The sequence below is a fragment of the Phasianus colchicus genome, chromosome 19 (genome assembly GCF_987193195.1).
Source record: "Phasianus colchicus chromosome 19, bPhaCol1.hap1.1, whole genome shotgun sequence".
Classification (NCBI taxonomy): Eukaryota; Metazoa; Chordata; class Aves; order Galliformes; family Phasianidae; genus Phasianus; species Phasianus colchicus.
This window is the reverse complement of record NC_143454.1, coordinates 8,238,847-8,261,091: the sequence shown is the minus strand read 5'-3', so window position 1 is coordinate 8,261,091 and position 22,245 is coordinate 8,238,847. Positions and strand designations below refer to the sequence as shown.

The following is a 22,245-nucleotide window of genomic DNA, read 5'->3' as shown; positions in this document are numbered from 1 at the left end:
CTCCCTCTGCCCCCTGCCCGCGGTCGGAGGGGAGGGGGGAGCGGGGCGGGCGGGGCTGGCGAGGAGGGAAGGAGGGAGGGCCCAGCCCCGCGTCCGTGCCCGTGTCCTCCTCCTCCTCCTCTCCCTCCTTTCCCTCCGCCGCCACCGCCGCCCGTTCCTCCCTCCCGGCGCGGAGTGCGGGGCGCGGGGCGCGCCGGGGCGGGGGCTCGGGGACTTCGGGACGAAGTTGGCGGCGCGATGGGGAACGAGCGCTGGAAAACCATGGGAGGAGCCTCGCAACTTGAGGACGGGCAGCAGGAGAAACCGCAGGTACGGGCCGGGGGGCGAGTCGGGCCGGGGGTCCCACGCGTGTCCCCCCCCACCCCACGGTAACTTCCACCCAGGGGTGAGCGGCCCCCCCGGCACCGGGAGCATCCCTCGGGCGCCGCTCCGAGCCCCCCGCCCGCTGCCTCCCGCATCCCCCGGCTCCGTGTTGATACCCGCATCCCCCTCCGGCGCAGGAGCTGAGCGAACGCTCGCTCAGCTCGGATTGACTGCCGCACATTTTAACTGCTTAAATCACCTCTTAGAGGGGATTGCGAGTCCTGGCCGCGCGCTGCAGCCTCAGCCAGCTGCCTTCCTTATCTCCTCCGCTTCCCAACCTGCCACAGCCGAACACCGGCTGGGTTTTGGGCAGAGGCCGGCGTCGCGGTGGGGCATCGGTGCGTGTGTCAGAGGCTGTTAGCAGGGCGGCTGCACGTGTGCCATCTCCTCCAGCCGGAGCCATTGAGGTGCGGGCGGCATCCGAACGTGGATCCGCGGCGCGCAGGCGGCAGGTAGGGGAGCGTGGCTGGTGCGTGGGGCTGCCCCGCACCTGGTTGGGGGGGGACAGGCACAGAGGAGAGGTGAGAGACGTGGGAACAGTGGGAGAAGGCGAAGGTGCTGGTCCCGAGCGAGCCTGCGAGCCGAGGGATAGAATCTCCCTTCTTTCAGCTCCGTCTCCTGGCTTCCATCTGCACCCCGCTGCTGAGGACAGGGGACCCCCAGCAGGGACGCGCTCATCCCCGCGTCCATCGTTTCGTTTTCCCTCTTCCCCTTGATGAGGGAAGTGCATTCGGGGCTCGGCGTCGCAGCACGGAGCTGCTTGTTCCTGCACGTCTTTGCAGAGGGAGCAGAGTTTGCTTCCAGCTCCCGGAGGCTCCAATGGAAGCCTGTCCCCGTGTGCGCTCAGCGCCGCGCAGCGCCGCGCTGTGCTGTAGGAGCTCTGGGGAGAGCAGGCGGAGGGATGCAGCTCGGCTGTGCCGTGTCCGTGCCTGGGAACGAGCAGAGGAGCTGGGACGGGCAGGGTGCAGAGCTGGGTAGGAGAGCAGGTAGAGAGAGGCTGGAGAAGAGCTGCATCAGCCCAGTGGAGAAGGGGCAGAGCAGCTGGGTTGCACAGTGAGCTGCTTAAGCAAGCCGTAGGATGGACTGGTCCTTGCTGTCCTCCAGCTCCTCTGGAGCCAGATGAACCTGGTAGGAGGGGGGGGATGGCTGGGCTGCAGGGAGTGCAACCGGGGTCCTGCTTCATCCCTGGCTGGAACACAGCTCGTGGGGAGAGCCTTGGGGCTGCCCCATCCCGTGGCGTGGAGCTATCCCAGCGGCCCTGCCGGGTTACAAAGAGCAGTGCCTTTGGCTGGAATAAAGGACACCTCCTCCTTGAAGAGCATCCCCACCGCACGGCGCAGCCTCTCCCACCACCACTCTCCATTCTTGGCTCCAGCTCTGCTCCACCTGCCCGAGGACAAACAGCCTTCCTCCTTCTGGCTCTCCATACTGGAGTTGCTGCTTCTGCACCCACATGGCTGCTCATGTGCCTGGGGGCCAAGGAGGACAGGATGTGTGGCGGGGTGATGATGGCACCCCCAGTCCCAGGATGTACACAGCCTGTGGGCAGCTCACACCATACAGCTCAAATCCCTTGAGTGTAGGGACAGTAAGTAGGAGCAGCACCCTTGGTTCCAGTTCTGTCTCTGCTCTCTCTGCAAACAGAGAGCTGGGTTTGGCCTCGGCGATAGGCAGCAGTTCTGCTCCCCAGGCTGGCACTGCTGCCAGCAGATGTCAGATCAGAGGCCACTAGAATTCCTGGCATCCTGCACCCAGTCAGGACCTGTGCTGGGTTTTGCATTGCTGCATCCCTCCCAGCCCCAGCACCCTGAGCAGGTTTGCAGGAAAAGCTCTGCTCGCTCCTTGGGAAGAAGCAATGTGGGGACATTGACCTGCTAGCAAAGAGAACAGCAGGGCCTGTCAGCAGAGGGATGACCTATGGCTGCTCAAAAGCAAGAAAATCTGTGAGTTCAAGGCCGTGCAATGGGCAGAAAAAAGCCCCGGAGCTCCAAGGAATGCAGTGCTGGCAGGGATCCATGCTGGGCACTGGGCACGGTGTTGCTGAGCAGGGGGCACTGAGAGACCCCAACCCCAGCTCAGAGTGCTCCAGGTGCTGTCGGAGGAGTTTCCCTCCTCTCCCACTGCAGGTTGCCAGGTAACACAACCCGCCAGCACAGCGCTGGGGGACGGGGAAGGCTGTCACCACTCAGCATCTCACGGCTGCAGAGAGGTGTGTGTTGGCAGAGGGGTCGTCCCCTCACTCCTGCACCCAGCAATGGCAGGAAGGTGGGAATGTCGGGGCTGGAAGGCTGGAAACCAGCAGTGCTCCCTGCTTGGATCCCAAATAACTCGATGTTACCCTCTTCCCAGCAGCTGTCCTGTCCTCCTGCATCTGTGCTCGCGGGGTCCCAGCTGTCCCCATAGGGCTGCCAGTAACATGCATCTCTGCTTCCTTCTTCCACTGCCCCATCCTGTGGGAAGAACTGCCCTGGGGCTGAGCACCACGTGAAAAAACCCAAAGCAGCCCTTGGGCTGTGTGGGGCAGCCGTGCCCCCCCCCCCACCTCCCCGGCTGCCGCAGCCGTGGTCACCTTAATGCAAATGGTTGCGGGAGCGTGAATGAAGGGTGCTTGAAGGAAGGTGTCACTCCAGATAGATGTGCACGGGAGGGGACAGGGCTTGGGAAATCTTTGCAGATGCAGCAATTTTCTCCTCATTCCTGAAGAAAGTAGTCTTTGTCTCTCCAAATAGGCGGCTTTCTGGCAGCGCTTCGATTCCCTGTGACAGCTGCACCGGGGTCAGGGGAAAATCACCGCCCGTGTCCCGCAGGTGTAATGAGAAGGGGCCGGAGCTGATGGCTGGGTGGCAGCTCACACCCTCCGTGCTGATGGCTTTGCAAGAATGGCACTCACTGCACCCTGAGCAGCTCCTGCAGGCTGAGCCCGGGAGCAACCGCTCCTCCATTGGGTCACAATGGGACAGGATCACCCCAGAGCAGGGAGAAGCCCCACTGGGAGCAATCCCCATTGCTGCTCAGCGTGACTCCAGCTTCCCCACACCTCTGGGAACACCCCGTGCCCCCCTCTCTCCCTTTGCTTTCCCTGCTGTCCACACTGCAGGGCACAGCACAGGGCTTCTCCCTTTCCCTCCCTGCATTCCCACACCCCCAGGTCAGTGGGGAGCCCACATGCACCTCCTGAGGCTGGTGCTGCTCCCACTGAGCATTATGCCTTCAATAAAACATACAGATGGCCACGTGCTGCTCTGCTCACCCTCTTATTATTATTTCATACCTGTGGCTCCCAGGCAGCTTCAGCAGCTTTGCTGGCTGAGCTCACCCATGCCCTGCTGGAACCACAGGTTTCCGTGCTGTCCCCATGCTCCCTCCTGCAGCACTACGCCAGGGTGCAGTGTGACCTCCCTCATTGCCAGAGCTGGAGCAGAGGAGCAGATCTAACTCATGCAGAATTTTACCCCCCAAACTCCACATCCTGACCTCTCCAGAGTCCCCTGGCCACAAGGTTTGTGTTCTGGCGTAGTTTTTTGGGTCTGCCCCAAATGAGAGCATGAAGACAAAGCCACCCTCCAGGTTCCACATAGGGACTAAAGCACTTTGCTTTTGTGATGGGCATCTCTGCTTCCACCTCCTTTTGCTCCATCCTGTGGGCAGAAGTCCTTGGGGGATGAGCTTCACTTCTCCATCCCATTGCCATGGCTGATCCCAGTCTCCACGAGGGTCTGAACCCACCTCATGGTGGAAGGGCTCTGGGATGGGTCTGTCTGGATGGGTCCTAATGGCCCCTCATGGCGATGGGTCCACCTGGATGGGTCCTGGTAGCACCTCGTGGTGATGAGTCCATCTAGATGGGTCCTGGTGGCACCTTGAATGGGTTCTGATGGCCCCTCACGGTGATGTGTCCATCTGGATGGGTCCCGACATCCCCTCTCTCTGTGTCCCCAGAGGATGAGCTGTGGCTACGTGCTGTGCACCGTCCTGCTCTCGGTGGCCGTCCTCTTGGCAGTGACAGTGACAGGGGCCATCCTCTTCATGAACCACTACCACACACCCGTCACCGAGCCTCCCCCAGTCATCAGCACCAACCCCGAGGAGGCCAACGCGTTGGTGACCATCGAGAAAGCCGACAGCTCCCGCATCAACATCTTCATAGATCCCAACTGCCCCGACCCGGCGGGCAGCGTCGGGCGCCTGGAGGGGCTGCAGGGCTCCCTGCTGCGCGCCCTCGCCGAGCACGATGCTGAGGCCAAGGCCACCAAAGGCCAGCAAAAGGCCCTGCTGCTTGGTGTGGCCGACGAGGTGGCCAAGCTGGTGACGCACGCCGCGCAACTGCGAGCTGACTGCGATGGCCTCAAGAAGGGGCACAGTGCTATGGGGCAGGAGCTCAGCGCCCTGCAGAGCGAGCAGGGCAGGCTCATCCAGGTGGGTGTCCGCATGTCCCCAAGGCATGGATCCTATCCTTTATGCAGGGAAAAGCTGTGGTTGGGGGTTGGTGGGGTTTGGAGAGAGAACAAGTTCAGCTCCGTGTCCAAGGGCTGGGGGGTAGCTGCCTGGGGTCTCCGTGCCCTAGACCACACTGTGGGGGATTTCCCCTCCCTGCTCACCCTGGAACCCTGCTTACAGATAACCCCTCTGCCTCATTCACCATCCCAAACCCACCAAAACCTTACCAGGGTAAGCCGGAGGGGTTCTGTTGGGCATCACAGTGAGATCCAGAGCATGGCTGGATGCTGAGCTCCACGCTGTCCCTTCTCGACTCCACTCCCAGGACCACTGCTCTGCTCCTGCCTGCCCTCACTTCACAGAGCTTTCCCAGCCGGGTCATCTCGGGGGAAGGCAGAGCCTCAGGACACAGCTCCTCCCAAAGTCCCCATGTCCTGGCTGCTCCTTGTCCCCAGCTGCCCGCAGGCTGAGCTCAGGAGCTCTCACTCCCAATGCACTGATGCACTGGACATCATCTGGGAGCAGACCCAGGGGAAAAACATCACCCAAAATACCGTGTGGGATCTGCCACGGTTCTGTGTCCCCACCTCATATCCTGGCTGGGAATGCTGCTCCTACAGCTGTTTGAAAATTGTGGGAGCGGGCAGACTCCCCACAAATCCATGGGGATGGATTTGCCACTTCCTTGGAGGCAGAAGGGCCTGAAGTTCCATTTAACACCAACCCATCATCCCATCACATGTCCCTCTCCTGCAGCTCCTGTCAGAGAGCCAGACCAACATGGCCCGGCTGGTGAGCTCGGTCAGTGATGTGCTGGACACGCTGCAGAAGGAGCGTGGCAGCGTCCGGCCCCGGCTCAAGGCTGACCTGCAGCGAGCCCCAGCACGGGGAGCACGGCCTCGTGGCTGCTCCAATGGTGAGAGATGAAATCCCAGCCCTGGGGACAGGATGCCATGGGGAGGGATGCGCCATGGGGCATCTCCCAGCTCTCTACCTGCCAAGAGGGGAGGGAGAAGGCAGTTGGGATGGGGAAAGCAGCATGGAAAGACAATGGATACGGTAGTGGGAGAAGATGCAGGAGGGAGATGTGCCCACAAGGGGGGTCTCTCACCATGCAGCCCCCAGGTCCCCCTAACACAGCCCATGCAGCCACCGCAAAATCCACATTACTTCTGCCTGCTCCCAGCATCCATGAAGGAGGAGCAAAGCCACACAGTGCAGCACTGGGAGCAGTCACATTCATCATTGCTGCCCTGAGATGGGGCTGAGTAAGCTGCCCTAGAGCCACCAGCACTGTGCCCACGGCCACCTCCAGCATCAGCCCTCTGCTCCCTGCTGGGGTCCATCCTGCCCCAACCACCCCACAGGGACATGGGGACATGGGGATGGTCCCTGCCTCCCTCCCAGCACCACTCAACCCAATCCCTGGAGGGAAAGGGAGGGAAAGAGCAAAGCAGCGAGGTTGGGAGCCTGAAGAAATGGCAAGCCTTGAAATTAGATCATTAATTAACCAGCCTTCCCTTCTTCCCACCCCATCCCTGTGTCATGCTGCAGGCTCCCGGCCCCGGGACTGCTTTGACATCTATGTGAGCGGACAGCAAGAGGATGGGATTTACTCCATCTTCCCCACACATTACCCCTCGGGCTTCCAGGTCTACTGCGACATGACGACCGACGGGGGCGGCTGGACGGTGAGCGATGTCCCCAGGCTGGGATCTGGGGGCTGTGGGTGGGAGATGTCACTCGGATGTGTCATGGGGATGGGGCTTGGATGCAAGCAGGGACCTGGCGAGGGCTCAGCAAGCTGGAGCTTGGGGTTGGGCTGTTGGGTTGTGCCATGGTTGGAACTCGTATTTCATGGCAATGGGGACATAGGGACCCCTAGAGCACAGAGCCAGGTGCTGGTCTGAGGGCCACCGACACCCTCTGGCCTCCATCACACCCAACATTCCTCAGCCCCAACACAGAGGGCACAACTGAGTGATGACCATCTCTTTCCTCCTCTTTTTATGGAAGCACAAAGGAAAGCTCCGTGCACTCGCACACCCCCCCATAGCATCACCCACCCCAGCTCATTTGTGCACCACTAACGAAGGGGTGCCCGGGGGCACCTCTGCTGCAGTGCTGATTAACTCTCCCTGTCCGTTTCGCTTTGTGCCATGGCTGCGACAGCCCCATAATCACAGTAATGCAGCAGTGGGCGACAGGGGGACGCAGCCACCCCCCACCCCCCGGGTTCCATTGGGTGCCACCAGCCTGGGGGATGTTGAACACAAGGCAGAGACCCCAGGGTGGTGAGTAGGGGTGACAGGCGGCCTCTCCATGAGGACATGGCCCAGCACCCCTCCAGCTGGGCGCTCTAGGAAATAAATCCCTGCGATCTGCTTCCCTTAAGCAGCTTTGAGCGGTGCCAGGAGGCAGCTTAGCCCCCACCTCCATCCCCCCCATTGCCTTCCAGGGGCTGATGAGCCTTCAGCCTCGCTCCATCCAGAGCCCACCCAGGCAGACCTGTACATTGGGTTCACATTGGGGAAACTGAAGCACAGCACAGCAACCCAACATCCTGGGGGTCAGAGAGGACAAAGAGGGGACACTACAGTTCCCAGGGTGTAGTGGGTCCTTGCAAATCCCATGCACAGCCTCCCCCAGCCACACACTCAAGAGCTGCCTGAAGAGCAGCCCAAGGTGATTAGCCAGACACTCAGAGGTTTATTTAAAGCTGCTGCAGCTGGGAAGGCTCCAACGGGGCCAGAAGGGTGCAAAGGGAGCGATTGCACATCGTGAGCCCCAGCCTTGATGGGGGTCAAAGGACCAAAACCTGTGCTGCATCCCAGCACTGTGGGTCAGAGCATCCGGAGCTCTCCCATCCCCCTGCCCCATGGCACGGCCCAGCCCGGCTCCCAGACGTCCCCATGGGCTGTGGGGGGGCTCACCCATCCGTGGTGCTGGGGCACGTCGGGGCCCGCGGGCTCCAGGTAAAGATGCTGTGGTACAGAGCCTGGAAAATTTCCCTCCCCTCCTCCTCTGGAGCCGTACTTGTGACATTTGGGCTTATTTGCATGTGGGTAGGTGGGTGGAAGCAGCTGAATCCATTTGGGTTCGGGAGCTGCTGAGCTAAGCCTTCAGCTGCAAGAGCTGTGGCAGAGGAAGACGGGGTCCATCCCCAGCTGCAGGGCCACCCATCCCCAGCCGTGTGCCCAGCTCTCTGCTCCCAGCACACGGGAGCATCAACACCGCCTCTGCGCTGCCGTTAATTGCAGCTCGCCCGGGGCTGACCGCCTCGCAGCACGGGGCAGCACGCTGATATTCCCCCCCTCCTCCACCCCCCCGACCCTCCGCTCCTGGCGCTTTATTAAAGCAATAACGGTGTGACGGAGGGCGGCAGCACGGCCTTCCCATCGCCTGAGGACGCTGCTTCGTGTGCTGGGCTCTTTGCAAACGCTCTGCGCTGTTTCATCACTGCCAGGCTGCGCCTCAGCATCTCCGCCCCGCGAGCAGCGGTGCGCTCCTCGCGGTGCCCGTGGGGACGCTGACCCCAAAAGAAGGTGGCACTCCTCCTTTTTTTCTCCATTTTGTCCACTTTCCCGATTCTGTGCCTTCCCAGTGCCTCCTGCCCCGCTCTGCTGAGCAGCCAGGCAGCGAGCCGGGGCGATGAATATTTCAGCCTAAGCTTTAAAGCGGGGAAGGAAATCCTTTTTGCTTAAGAGGGGGCGATGCATATTTCATGAGGAGGGAAGGAGCAGGCAGCCCGTGCTGTGAGCACAGCCGGCCCCGCTCCCCAGTTCCCCTCACCTGCAGCCCCGGCCCCGCTTCCCCTCGTGCGTCCCTTGCAGACCCTCAAAGCCCGCTCACCAAAACCCATCGCTTCCCTTCCCCGTCCCCAATGGGACGCACAAGGAGGGACCGCACACAAACTCGGGGTGCAGCTTTCCCAGCGCAGGGTGCGGGGTGCTGTGGGACTCCTGCAGCCAAATGTGGGGACCGTGGGGCACGCGGTGTCCCTGCGGTGCCGATTCCAACCCTAAGCTGCCGACAGCTCGGTAATCACCGCGCCGCGCCAGGGCTCGGCTAATGAAGATGTGTCCCGTGCGCTTTCCCGAGCAATTGGCCTATTTACAACCTCGGGTCAAAGCCGATTAAATGAGAGAGCATCAGCATCACCGCTGCTGCCTTCCCTGCGCGGCACGGCGTGGGGAGATCAGCTCGGGGCTCCCAGCCAGCCCCGCCGCCCCCTCACCCACCGAAAGCCCCTTTAAATGGGCTTAGCAGCAGCTTCTCAAGCGCTCAGTGCAGGGATTAAAATTAAGGCTCTAATTCTAGAAGGTAAGTACAGCAGGATCGGCGCTGGACCCGCGCCCAGCCCCATCACACCCGGCCGGGCGCTGGGTGTCCCACGGGTGGGCAATGGGAAAAAAACCACATATGGGTGCTTTCAAGGGCAGGGGCAGCTCGGGGAGGTGACCCAGCACACAGCAGCCGTGGGAGCGCAGCGCTCCGGGGCCATCTCGCCGGCTCCGTTCTCCTCCAGGCAGGCTGGAACGGCCAAGTTTAATGCAATTAATCCAGGGCTGGAGGCTTAATTACGTTCGAATGGTCAGGCGGAGAGCAGCGTTTTCTGGATCGTTGTCAATAAATCAAACTCCAAACTAAAGATAAAAGAGGACAAAACATACAGGGCGTGAGATGCTGATGAACAGAGCGAGGGGAAAGGGGAGGAGAGAACAGCTGGGCTGAGTCCGGAGCTGCCCTGCCTTCCCCTGTGTCTTCCCAGGTGTTCCAGCGACGGGAGGATGGCTCTGTGAACTTCTTCCGTGGTTGGGAAGCATACCGGGATGGCTTTGGGAAGCTGACAGGAGAGCACTGGTTAGGTGCGTGGGGTGTCCTTTGCAAACAACTGAACCAATGCACTCCAATGGTCAAACCAATGCACCCAGTGACTGAGCCAGCACACTGAAATAGCCAAACCAATGCACCCTGATGGTCAAGCCAATGCACACAGCGGCCAAAAGAGTGCACCCAATGGCTGAACCAATACACCCAATGACTGAACCAGTACACCCAATGGCTGAACCAATGCACCCAGTGATTGAGCCAGCACACCCAAATAGCCAAACCAATGCACCCAATGGCCAAAACACTGCACCCAGTGACTGAACCAATGCACCCCAATGGCTGGCACCCAGTACCCGTGTCTTGCATGCCATAGCCAGGCAGCCACAGGGAGTGCAGGGCAACTGCAAGGGTCATCGGTAGGCAGGTGAGCGGTGCTGCCATTTGCCCATGGGTTGCACACATGTCCTTGGCCAGAGCAATGGGGACTGGAAGTGGGGATCAGTGCATCCCAGGGACCCCACTCTGTCCTTCTCACCCCTCTCCATGTAGGGCTGAAGCGGATCCACGTGCTGACGGTGCAGGGCAGCTACGAGCTGCGAGTTGACCTGGAGGACTTCGACAACGGCACCGCCTTCGCACATTACGGCAGTTTTGGTGTGGGGCTCTTCTCTGTTGACCCCGAGGAGGACGGGTACCCCATCTCCATCTCTGATTACTCAGGGACAGCAGGTAGGGCCCCACCGGGGACCAAATCCCATCCCCAGAGCATCTACTGAGAGCTGGAAGCTGGAGGGTGGCTGTGGTTGAGCGGTGAGCCCGAGTGCCCTATATGGCACCAAGAAGCTCCATCGGGGTGCACAGGGCTTTGGAAGCCACCCTGAGGGCAGGGATAGGGGTGGGGAGGGCCCTTCACGGCTGCTTTACCTGCTGCAGGAGATTCCTTCCTGAAGCACAACGGGATGAAGTTCACCACCAAGGACCTGGATAACGACCACTCAGAGAACAACTGTGCGGCGTTCTACCACGGCGCCTGGTGGTACCGCAACTGCCACACCTCCAACCTCAACGGGCAGTACCTCAAGGGCCACCACAGCTCCTACGCCGATGGCATCGAGTGGTCCTCCTGGACCGGCTGGCAGTACTCCCTCAAGTTCACTGAGATGAAGATCCGGCCCGTCCGGGAGGAGAATTAGCGGATGGACCGAGCCCCTCCCTGACCCCCGCCCTTCCCACTGCCCCATGGTTCCTCTCTTCCTGGTGCACCCCATGCCACCATCCTGCCCTGGGGTCCTGTGGGAGCATCTCTCCACTGGGGACGATGGCTTTGTCCTGACCCCATGCCCTCTGCTCCCCACTGGGATGGGTGTCCTCTCCCTGGGCCACACTCGATGCTCGCGGTGCAGTGGGGATTTGGGGAGCAGTGCACAAGGAGGGGAGGGGGCTGACAGGCTGGAGACCATTTCTGGGGCACAGAGCCCCCACGGTGCTACTGAGGACAGGGAGGGCTCTGCTGGGTTGGTGCTCACACGAGTGCCAGTGGTTCCTTCTCTGTCTGCAAACATTCTCCTCTCTGTCCTCGGAGAGGGGAAGGGACACCTACAGATCTCACTGCCCCTGCTCGTGGAGCTGCACAGCATGTGGGCACAGCGCTGCAGGGATGGATGCCCACAGCCAAGCATGGCACAAACCTGTGTGCTGGCATCAGCGAAGCAGAGAGCAGGAGGAAGAGGAGGAAGCAAGGAAGGCTCAACCCTCAGTACAGCTCGGCCTTCCCTGCACAGCTCCTGCCCAGGACGATGGGTTTTCACCATTCAGAAGCTGTGACCTTGCCCTCTGCTTCAGCAGCACCCCCACAGAGCCCCCCGCCCAGCAACCCGCATTCATTTCCATCCCCGATGAGCCACGCTCCAGCTCTGGCTCTGCACCTGCAGATATTCAAAGCCTTTCGTTTCTTCAAATCCCATTAAGGTTTTGCAAAAAGCAGCCCTGAGTGGGGCTTAGCATCTGCAGGGCGCTGATAACAGGGCTGCATCCTCAGCCCACCAAGCACTGTGCTGCTGAGGGGTGCAGCAGCCCCGGCCCCATAGGAATGGGAGAGGCTCCCACAAAGATTCCAATGGGGGCTTTTGTCCAAAAAAACCCCAATAAAGCTGGTGTGAGGGGAGGGGAAGCCTGGACCCCCTGCACCTCTGCATCATTTCCCGCAGCACTGAGGATACAGCCCCACAACAGACCCCAGCCCCATGGAGAACTACTGGAGCGTCCTGAGGAGGGGAGGACAGACCCAGAGCTGTGCTGCGCGGGGACCCAAAGCACAGTGAGATCAAAGGTTCATTCCTGCAGCCGCAGCTCTGCACTTCTCAACGTGCTCCTTTTTTTAAGTCTTCCCCTGCTCTCATTCCACACTGGATGAACGTTTCCTCCTGCAGGCAATTCTCCATCCCTCTGCCCTATGGGGAGCGGGGACACATGATGTGCTGGGACCACCCTGAGCCAGAGACATTGCACTGCTCACATCCAACCAAATCCACAGGGGGGGCCCCACACCCCGCAAAGGGCAGAGGCTGCAGGGCCATGCTCACCTTTGCTGCTAGCTCATTGATTTCGGTGGGTCAGACATAGCTGGTTCCTATAGCATTCGCCTTCGGGAGGAAGGACCCAGAGCCCATGTGTGGGGTCCTTGTGGTCCCGAGCTCTGAATGGACAGGAATGGGGTGTTGTAGTGTGTTGGTAGCACTTCCCTGCGTCCTGCCCGTCCCAACCAGGACTCCCAAATGAGTTTGTTTCGCATTGCACGAGAGGTATTCCATACAACCCGAGATGATGGATTTTCCAGGATGAGTGCTGGGAGTGCACATGGCACTCAGTAACCCCAGACTGGGATGAACCCACTCCCAGTGCCACCTCCCCGGGGTGGCCATGGGGACTTTAGGGGACGGCACAGCTGCAGTCTGGTGCTGGGGACAGAAGGGGAGGTGCGTGGCTCCAGGGCTGGAGCACAGCCATGTCCCTCCCCGCGGCCGTCGTGTCGTGGTGCTGTGCCGTGAGGTCTCCATTGTGTGTGAGTGGTGTCCAGCGCTGTCCATGTGGACTTTCTGAACTCCTTAATAAAAGGAACTCATCGTTACTGGCGTGCTCTCCTCTATGGTCGTGGCACAGGGACACCACCAGAAGGACAGTGGGAGCTGCAGCCCTTTGGGAACCCCACGGGGAACCCAAACCCAGGGGAAAGCCGCAGTGTGCGGATGGGCACAGCACTGAGTGGGGTCCCAGATCCTTTCACCCACTGCTCACCCCTATACAAGATGTGGGGGGGGACAGCCAAGCGCCGGGTGCTGGGGACCAGCCGGTGGCTGTGAGCTTTGGCCAAGCAGGGTGGGAACAATTGGGCTTCTCTGCGTGGGGTTGGGTTTCTGAGTGGCTCCAGGAGTGCAGGAGCATCTGTAGGGTCTGCACACCCATCTGGACCTGCAATGACAGGCACACATGGTGCTGCAGGTGGGAGTGCTCGTGTCCCCAACCAGCGTCACTGCCGCTGGCTCCAAGCCAAGAGCGCGGCTCCTGCTCAGCCTCTCCTCCAAACGAAGCCACAAATGAAGGCGGCTCATTAACCCTGTTGTAGTGGCTTGGCCAGCCCCCATCCCCTCTGTCCCCCCCACCTCCCTGCAGCAGCCCAGCCTCCGGCAGGAGGCAATTAACACCCGCAGGTATTTAATGGCCAGCTCAGCCCGGATGCACGCAGGGCAGCGCGGAGCAGGGCCAGGTGCTGGGCATCGCCCAAGGCAGAGAGGTGAGTGATGGGGACAGCAGAGACATCCCTGGGCTGCAGGAGTGGGAACACCTCAGGATGGGATGGGGCTGGAGCGGAGCAAGGCGCTCCCTGTGTTTGGCTTTGTGATGGGAGCATCCTGGTCAGGGGCAAGGTGGGATGGAGGCACGGAGTGCCCCAAAGCAAAGCCCATAGCAGGAGGGGAGCTGGCACCCACAGTGCTTTGGGCTCAGCGGGGTCTGCAGGAGAGCAGAGCACCCAGGTGGGGCAGGTACCCCATCCCCCAACACCAGAAGTGATTTTTAAGGCAGCATCTCCTGAAAATAATAATAATAATAATAAATTAAAGCTCCATTCTCCCTCTCTGAAGTTTTGCAGAGCTGCCCAAGGTCACCCAGGCACCGCTCAGCCCCATAAAGCAGAGCGATGGCTGCGAGCTCCTTCCTCTGCACGCATTAACGGGGCGCTGCGGGTGGGACCTGCACACTCAGAGCTGAGCACTGCTCAGGTGAACGCACTTAAGTCCTCCCTGCAGTGCTGCTAAGAGGAGCACGCGGCTGCGGCTCCCATCAGCTGCTCCCATCAGCCTGCCCCGTTAACAGCCCCATGCAGCCAAGCCGAACCGTGCCAGGCCTGGCAGCAGACCAGGGGAGGGACTGCAGGCTTGTAGAGAGGAAGGGAGAGGTCAGGAGGAGAAAAGATGCAGGGAGAGCAGCTCAGTGAGAGTTTGTAGGGGTGCCGGAGGGGTTTTCAAGGGTGCTGCAGCACATACATGGGTATCTGCCCCATAGCAATACTGGTACATAGAGGGGATGCTCTGTAGCAGGGGATGCTCCACAGGAGGGATGCTCCATGGAAGGAAGCCCTTGATGCTCCCAAGGATGCTGAGCACTTTGCCATCTCTCTCCCTCTCTGTGTCCCCCCAGATGAGAGCATCCTACTCACTATCCTGCCTCATCCTGCTGAGCCTGGGGGCCTGCTGCCCACCCCACGAGCACCGACACCCCGAGGATGTGCTGGAACCACGCTGGCGAGGAGCGGTGGCTGAGGCCGTGGGTCCCTGTGGGTGGGCAGCCCCGACGCGGCGGCGAAGCGAGGAGCTGGGCACACTGCTGGGCATCGCCCGGGTGCTGCGGGGCTACGGGCAGCAGCACGGCGAGGGCCCACGGGGACGGCAGGAGGGCTCGGAGAAACGCGGCAGTGGTGGCACGCTGGGGGACCTGGCTGAGGAACTCAATGGCTACAGCAGGAAGAAAGGTGGCTTCGCCTTCCGTTTTGGGAGGTGAGGGCTGCGGGGTGAGCTGCATCCCCACCATTCCTGATGCCTCGCCCTGGAGCGAAGGAATCTGCGGGGTGGCTGCTGGGGTGCCCCGGGGAGGGGAGGCATCGTGTTTGCTTTGCATTCAACCCTGCCCCACATCTCCCAGCCTCAGAGATGGAAGAAGAGGAGGGAGCCCTGCATCCCTTCCTTGGGGACATGGAGTGTTGGCCGGGTCCCGGAGCTGTGCGTGCCATGCTGGGACTGCTGTTGAAGATAGAGGGAGGTGGACTGCAGGGCTGCAGCGGGGTGATGCTGCAGTGACAGTCCCCATGGGGACAGCCCAATCACGGCCGTGGGTGTGGAGCAGCGCACTGCGCTCTCCTTCCTATTAATGAGAAGCCCCTCCGGCAGCAAATTCTGCTTAGTGTCACACTGCCACTTGCATGAGTGAGCTCCTGCGTGCCAACCCAGACACGGCAGCGGGGCTGGAGAGCGTCTTACCCCTAAGACATCCACATGTGAGCACGCAAACCTGCCCCAGACCGACCCGATGCAGCCATCCCTAGCGGGTGGCACAGCAGTGACTGACCTCCAGCATCCTTGTTCCCTCCTGCCCTCACCTACATTCTCCCATCCAGCCCAGCACTGCAGGAACACCTGGTGCAGAGGCTGGAACAGCCCCAGGTGCCACAGCACTGCGCTCCAGTGCCAGAGGCAGTTTGGGGAAGAGCCCAGCAGCCCCACAGCCATTCTGCCTTCTCCTTCAGGGAGATTTAGCACTGCCAATGCCAACACTGCCCTTTGCTCCTGCTAAGGCAGAGGTGTCAGCAATCCCAGCTCCAGCTGCCTCACTCAGGGCAAGTTCAGCACCGAACGATGCTCCTGTTTCAGTGCAGGCACAGAAGTGCAGCAGGGCAATTGTTTGCAAGCGCTAAATTGCACCCTCAAAATCAAAGGCTGCGTCAGGATTCGGGTGGGGAAAAAAAAATAAAATATATATATTAAAAAAATCTGCCTCCAAGAGGTGCATTGCAACACCCATCAAGCAGACAGAGCACCCAGTGCAGCGGGGCTGGATGGGCTGCGAGCAGCAGGGACAGGTGTCCATGGGTCAGGGGTGTGGGAGGGCGGATGGACAGACAGATAGATGGACAGACAGAGCAGGGAGTGCGGGCATGGGAGGGGTAGGATTTGGGGTTTGCTGGGATGCAGGTGGTGCTGAGATTGGCACGGGGGGGCTGAGCATGGCCCCCCAATTCTGAACTCTCCTCTGCTCCCCACAAACCCCCCAGCAGCACAGGGGTGTGGGCACACTGCTTTCCCCCAGTGTTGGGATGGGAGGCTGTATCGATGTTTCTATGGCAACATTTCTTTCTTCCTCCTTTTTTTTTGAGTGTTCGTAACATCAATAAATATGCAGTGATCAATTTTACCCTGTGCTGGAATGGGAGGGAGGAGAGGAAGGGGACTGTTTGGGAGCGGGCTCATCATCCCAAAGAGGAATAGGGTCAGAACAGTGTGACAAAGCCACGTGCCCAGCAAGGCTCTGACTGAGGCACAACCACCTTTCTCTGTGCTGTTTCAAAGCAAAAGCCTGCAGTGCTCACCTGGAGCAGAGCTGCACAAGTGCCCATAGCGGGGAAGAGGCTGCATCAAAGGACACCAGGATCCCAGCACCAAGATCCCATCACCTGGGTTTGTCCTCGTCCCTCTGCACTGCCAGCACACAACAGGCACAGCAAAGCTCCCAAACACAAGTGGGTGCTTGGCTCGGATTGAAGTACGAGCAAAGGACTCCTGCAGGGGGCTACTGCATCACTGCGGGGTCACTGAGCACAGATGGGATCTCTAGCAGAGGTGAAAGGATCAGTGCACATCCAAGGGCAAGGCAGGGAGCTGCTCCCATCGGTGTGGGCAGTGCTTCACACATCTCCAGCACCAACCCAGCTGGGGAAAAAGGAGTTATGCACAAAACACTGACCACGTTTTCCATCTTATGACAAGCAACTACTCAAAAAACAAGGCAGGATGACATTAAAGGGAAACTTAAAAGAGTGAACATTGTAATTTCAAAGACACAAAAAGCAAAACAAAAACACAAACACAGCTATTTTTCCCCTAGAGCACTCTCACTTTCAAGCTCAATAGCCTTGAAAATTGGAGCAATCAAACTGTTAAATGCATCGATCTGTTAAATCAACTCCTACTGTACTCGGCTAAATTTAGCCTTTAATCCCTCTTTCACTCCCAACACCGCAGATCCCAGGGCTTTCCCCAGCTGGGTCAACTGACCTCTGCCTTCCCACGCCAGCAGACCATCCCAGCAAAGAGGGATGGACATCCCCAGGAATGATCCTATTCAGGGCCAGGCAGAGCTTCTCCATCTCAGCCTACAAGTACTCACCGTCCTCAAGCCGTGATCCAGCCCCACACAACCACAGCCAGAGCTCCTGCTGAGCTCTCATGCCCTGTGCTGGGGCTCAGAGTGCACCAGGGATTGAGGGGGTCAGAAATGGGGTGACCTGGGACAGAACCCAAAAGCATCACCAAGCAACTGCAGAGCCTCGGGCACAGCGCTCCCACTGCCCTCTCTTCCTTCTCATCCTGCTTTGTCCTAATGGTTGGACTAGATAACCTTTGTGGTCTTTTCAGCCTTAGTGATCCTATTATCTTCATTTATTAAGGCAGAGCATCTCATTTCAGACACTGCCTGGCACTCAATACTAACCTCAGTGCCACTCCGCCTGGACGCCCCTGTCCAAACGTGCCCTTTAGCAGAGGCAGCTGGCATTGAAAACATTTGTTAACAGGCAAACACGGGCTTTCCTCAACATTGATTTATTTTTAAATATACTACGCAAGAGAGGCCGGAATAAAAAATGAATCAAAAAAAAAAAAAAAGTGGAGAAAGAGAGGAGGCAGAATTGAAAGCCGTGTACAGAAACAATCTGTACTGGACCAAATTAAAGAGGAAACAACCCCCTTAAGTATCACAGAGATGAAGGACAGAGCTATTTACACACTGTAAAAAAGACAAGTCTACAAAAGTAGTGTAATAACGAGATACAAATGTATAATATAGTGGCACAATATGTTATCAAAGTAAAAACAGTACCTCCAGGAAAGAGACAGTCCAAGGTGTTTTGTTTTCTCTTACATTTTTAAAGGCAGCCTGTGGCAGAAGTGTGTATTTTCTTTTAAACATTTGTCATGGGTTAAGTCAGGGCTGTTTGTGAGGGCGAGGAATGGCGTGAACACACAGAGTGAACTACTGGAAATCATATACAAAACGTCAGTTCCAAAGAGAACAGCATAAAATACAATTGAAGGCAATCAGTGTTTAAGATACACAAGAGGGGCCACAAAAGTTACGGGGAACAGGACATAGAAAATATGTTTTTTTCCTCTTGTTTGGAACTGTTAAGAAGTTAAATTGCACTGTTAATAGCCCTAAACCTTGCTTTTTCACTACAGTCACAGGTCACAGTTAGTCCCCAGTTGTGTTGCATCACTTGGGAAAGTTACAGGACCGTGGGCAGGAAGCCCAGCAGCCTTGCTGTCATTATTTTGGGGCAGCTTCCTTGGGAGATCCGCCCAAAGAGAGGTGGCTGCAGTCTTCACAGAACCTCATATGATGGGTGCAGCCACACAGCCATGAAGGCAATGACAGTTCCAACCCCAAAGTGCCGGCATCCGAGCTCTCCACAGGGAGCTGGCACTGGCATGGCAAGGGTAGGGCACCAGTCTCAACAGGAGCACGGGAGCCAGGCCCACAGAACGGAAAAGGCTGCAAATACAACTAGAGAAACAGCAGTTCTTGCCCATCTCGATGTGCAAGCTCAACTGAAGCAACTGCTGCAGGCACAGTGGTATCTTTGAACTCGGCCCAAGCTATCCCCTCCTGTCACCCACAGAGCAATGCTTTGCTCAGCACAGCCTGCTGCTCCCACACCTCCTCTGCCACCCCGTGCCCCGAGCACCAGCCTGAATAACACCAGCAGCGTCCTCCTTCAGCCCTCTGCCAGTTCCTTTAGTGCTACCGTGGGAGATCTGCAAATGCTGCTGCATCAGTGGGTGCTGTCCACAACAGTCTGAACCCAGGCAGCTCAGCTGGGCTCAACAGCATCAAGGAAACACTGAAAACACAGATAGGGCAGCAGGTGGAATCATAGGAAGAATGTGAGTAAACATCACTTGTAGCATTCTATCATTTTTTAAAGTTACATTAACAACTTCCCTCCCCTCCTCTCTCAGATTCCAAATCTGTTGCATTAATGCCAGGTTAAATGTCAGACTCAGGCCAGGGATGCATGCTGCAGCTCTCCCAAGAAATGCAATAGGTATATTGCTATTCAGACACTCAGCCTTGTGTACAGTGGGGCAGAACGCAGTAGGAAGTCCTCCTGAGGAGGATGGCATCTCAGTGTCCATCAGTCTGGCTTCAGTCTTAACATTTTGTCCAGAACAATAAAATATTAATAAAAAGGCATGACGTGACATCAGCACTTAGACTTGTAGTCCACAAGGCAGGAACTCCACAGATAAGACGATTACAAGTATATGAAACACAGGGAATCTGGGCTAAGAGGGTGGAAAGTGCCTCTTGAACACAGCCCTGCTCTTTGGAGCTGGGGCATCCATCAACAGTCTGCGCCTTTCGCACAGCCCAAACCCAAACGCCCCAGTCCTCGGTCAGTCCACACATGCTGTTACTCTCTCCACAGTTGACTTTGGCCCACTGTGATTTATTTATTTTTTTTTTTTCCAACCTGGCTTCTGCTACCTCTGAACAATGTCGCTGATTTCTTTCACAGAACTGAGCAGTTTGCTAAAGTCCTGCGTGGCCGCAGAGCCGCTGCCAGCCGTCGCTGGGCAGATCTGAAGCTCCCGCAGGTTGTTCTCCAGCTTATTGATGGCCTCCCGAAAGGCAAATTTGTTCCTCATCTGCTGTATGGAGTCCACGTAGCTCACGCAGAAGGTGTAGAGGTTCTTGCCAGCCTCCAAGACGGTGCTGTGGCTCGCCATTTGTTCTGAGTTCTTGCTAATGGCCAGCCGTAGAGCCTCAGTGCTTTCCAGCACCACCCCTTTGGTGATGGTGCCGCTGGCAATCCTCTCTGGGGGCTGACGGGTCTTCCGCAGAGAGACCCTGGTGGATATGAGAGGGATGAAGGCTGTAGATGATGGCTGGTCCCCCCCTGGGGCAGAGGGTACAGATGAGGAAGAGGCAGCTGAGGTTGCTGTGCTCATCAGCAGCTTTGTAGAGGACTGTGGCTTTGGTACAGAAGGGATCCCTAGCTTTTTCACACCTTCCCCCGACTGGTTTGGCTTGACAGCTTCACTGCTCACAGCATCTGCAACCTGAGTCAACTGTTTGGATTTAGGACCAGACACCACATCTGTTGCTGCTTCATGGCTGGGACTGTGAGATACTTTTCCAGGCTTGCCAACAGAGGATGAAGACAGTGGAACTGGAGGGGCTGGCTTCAGCTTCGATAACTTCCCTTTGTCCTTCCCTGCCAACTCTGAGGTCTGCTTGAGCCTCCTCAGCCGCGGCTCCTCGACAGAAGCTTTGTTGGCACCTGCAAATGCAGCAGAGTTGGGTTTGGCAGCAGAACCTTGGTCCATTGTCACAGTGGTACCTAAGGCACTGGATTTGACTCCATCGTCCTTGTGCAGCACGCTGGAGGAAGGGGGGATGGCGGGTTGCCTACGGCCAAGTTTTGGAGTCAGAGTGGGTGGGCTGGAGCCAGGACTAGACTCCACATCTTTGAACACATCATCAGTGGTCTCTTCGTTTTTCTTAAGCAGCCGTGGAGGGGGGGTCACCGTCCCCCTGACAGCAATGTCAGTCTTGGCCTCATTTGCCCGTTTTCGAGGCAGCGCTGGCTTTTCACTTTTGTGTCCCCCAAAAGTGGAGGAATCAAACTGGCGTCCTGTGGACTGCAGATCCCGAGGCAGAGTCACAGATTTCCACTCCGTGTCCTTTGCACCGTGGGGCACACAGGAGGCTGAGCAGGACCTTAAGAAACGCTTGCTGGAGTTGGAACTGCTCTCCTCCTCACCAGACACCCCCCGGCTGCTGCTCATTGTGCTGGACTTCTTCCTTAAGTGGGGAGACAAAAACCCAGAGTTCCCAGCGACAACCCCATTGGTGACACCAGCCCCATTGCTTGGGGTCTGAAACTTGGAGGGCTCAGCTGCTTCTGTGGGAGGAGCAATGGAAGCTCCATTGCCAGCATCCCTGCACTCCTCCTCCCCACCCGCCCTGCGGTCCAAGTGGCCATCCATCTCTCGGAAGGAGCTGCTCCGTTTTGGAGGGGTAGGAGCAGTCTTCTTCTTCTTCTTGATGAGGGCACTGAAGAGGTTGGGCTTTTTGTCTTTTGGAAGCAGCCTCTCATCTTCATTCAAACTGCTCTCCAGGGCCACTCTCTCCTTCCGTGGCAGCAAAGGAGAAATAGCAGGTTCATGGTCCAGAGGGTCTGCAAGGGAGAGAAAAGACAGTACTGAGCTTTTCTTCAACAGCCAAGACAAGCTGCTTTCTTCCAGGATCTAAACTATGTCAGCACCTCCAAAAGGTGCAGCTTCTGAAAAGAAAACCACCCTCAGACCAGGAGTAATGCAAGTACAACTACACTGAAGCCCAGACTGAACATGATCCCTAATCCCCCATACACTCACCTGTGAGGTGGCCAGACTTGGCTATCAAACTATGCTCCCTGTAGGCTTCTGATTTAAACAGCAACATACAAACACGTACAAACACAAACTGTTTCCGTTCAGATTCCCATCCTTGCATCTAGAGACTTATCTTTTTTTCAGTATGAAGTTTAGACAAATATAATGAGGCTTCTTCTTCAGTCCCTGTGAGGTTGCTGCCTTTAGAACAGCTGACCCTCTGAATTAATAAGAAATCTATGTAATCCACCCTTGTTCTTTTAGCTTCTGATACTCCTAACCTCCTTCCCTGATGTCATTCTTCATAGGGAATGGAAATAACTCTTTCACAAGCAGAAACCAAGACATCCCTTGGCAGCTGAATGCCTCAGGTCACATCACCACGAAGATCACCAGCTTAGTACAGTAGTGGAGGGAAGTGGGAATAACAGCCTCCTTCAGCAGGATTGCTCCAGAAGGAAACGGTGGGGTGACCCTTTCTCCACTTACAAGAGGTATTTAAAAATGAATAGTGGTTTATAATAAATTTATACTGAGTCCTGCATGTCTCTGTATTTGACTGACTGGGGGTCTCATTCCAGGCCAGGCACTCAGATGGCATGCTAATTCAAGAGAGCAATGCCTTTAGGGCAGCATATACATTTAGAGCTCAAGTAGGTAGTAAGAAAGGAGATGAAGCAGACACATAGATCAAAAGAAGGCTGCTGCTTAGGCACATACTGGTGATCATCATGCAGAGGGTAAGATTTTGGTTGAGGAGGAAGAGTTAGAAGAAAAACAGTTGTGTTCTTTGGGAAAAGAGTGTGCTTCCAAAGGACCAAGTGCAGTTGAACCATTCATATGTAAACTGAGGTAGACCTCAACAAATAGAAGAGCTCCATAGCACTTCAGGTGATCAGGGCTGTAC

At 57.5% G+C, this 22,245-nt stretch overlaps 3 protein-coding genes across 5 annotated transcripts in view; 2 read left to right on the top strand and 1 right to left on the bottom strand.

Moving 5' to 3' along the window:
- The first annotated feature begins 108 nt into the window (after positions 1-108).
- On the top strand, positions 109-12,731 carry FIBCD1 (fibrinogen C domain containing 1). Its single transcript, XM_031601733.2, has 7 exons — positions 109-309; positions 4,303-4,779; positions 5,557-5,716; positions 6,355-6,491; positions 9,572-9,668; positions 10,183-10,362; positions 10,567-12,731. Exons 1-7 carry the CDS (start codon positions 238-240, stop codon positions 10,824-10,826), a joined length of 1,383 nt encoding a protein of 460 aa, XP_031457593.1. The 5' UTR covers positions 109-237; the 3' UTR covers positions 10,827-12,731.
- Positions 12,732-13,386: 655 nt separating this feature from the next.
- On the top strand, positions 13,387-15,349 carry QRFP (pyroglutamylated RFamide peptide). The gene is made up of 2 exons (XM_031601409.2): positions 13,387-13,423; positions 14,329-15,349. Exon 2 carries the CDS (start codon positions 14,329-14,331, stop codon positions 14,686-14,688), a length of 360 nt encoding a protein of 119 aa, XP_031457269.2. The 5' UTR covers positions 13,387-13,423; the 3' UTR covers positions 14,689-15,349.
- A 2,108-nt stretch (positions 15,350-17,457) lies between these two features.
- Positions 17,458-22,245, bottom strand: part of ABL1 (ABL proto-oncogene 1, non-receptor tyrosine kinase) — a 65,874-nt gene continuing 61,086 nt past the window's right edge. For all 3 annotated transcript variants that reach the window (XM_031601729.2, XM_031601730.2, XM_031601731.2), the window contains one exon: positions 17,458-21,142. In XM_031601729.2, the coding sequence (XP_031457589.1) occupies positions 19,443-21,142 (1,700 nt within the window). In that variant the 3' untranslated portion in view covers positions 17,458-19,442. The remainder of the gene's footprint in view (positions 21,143-22,245) is intronic.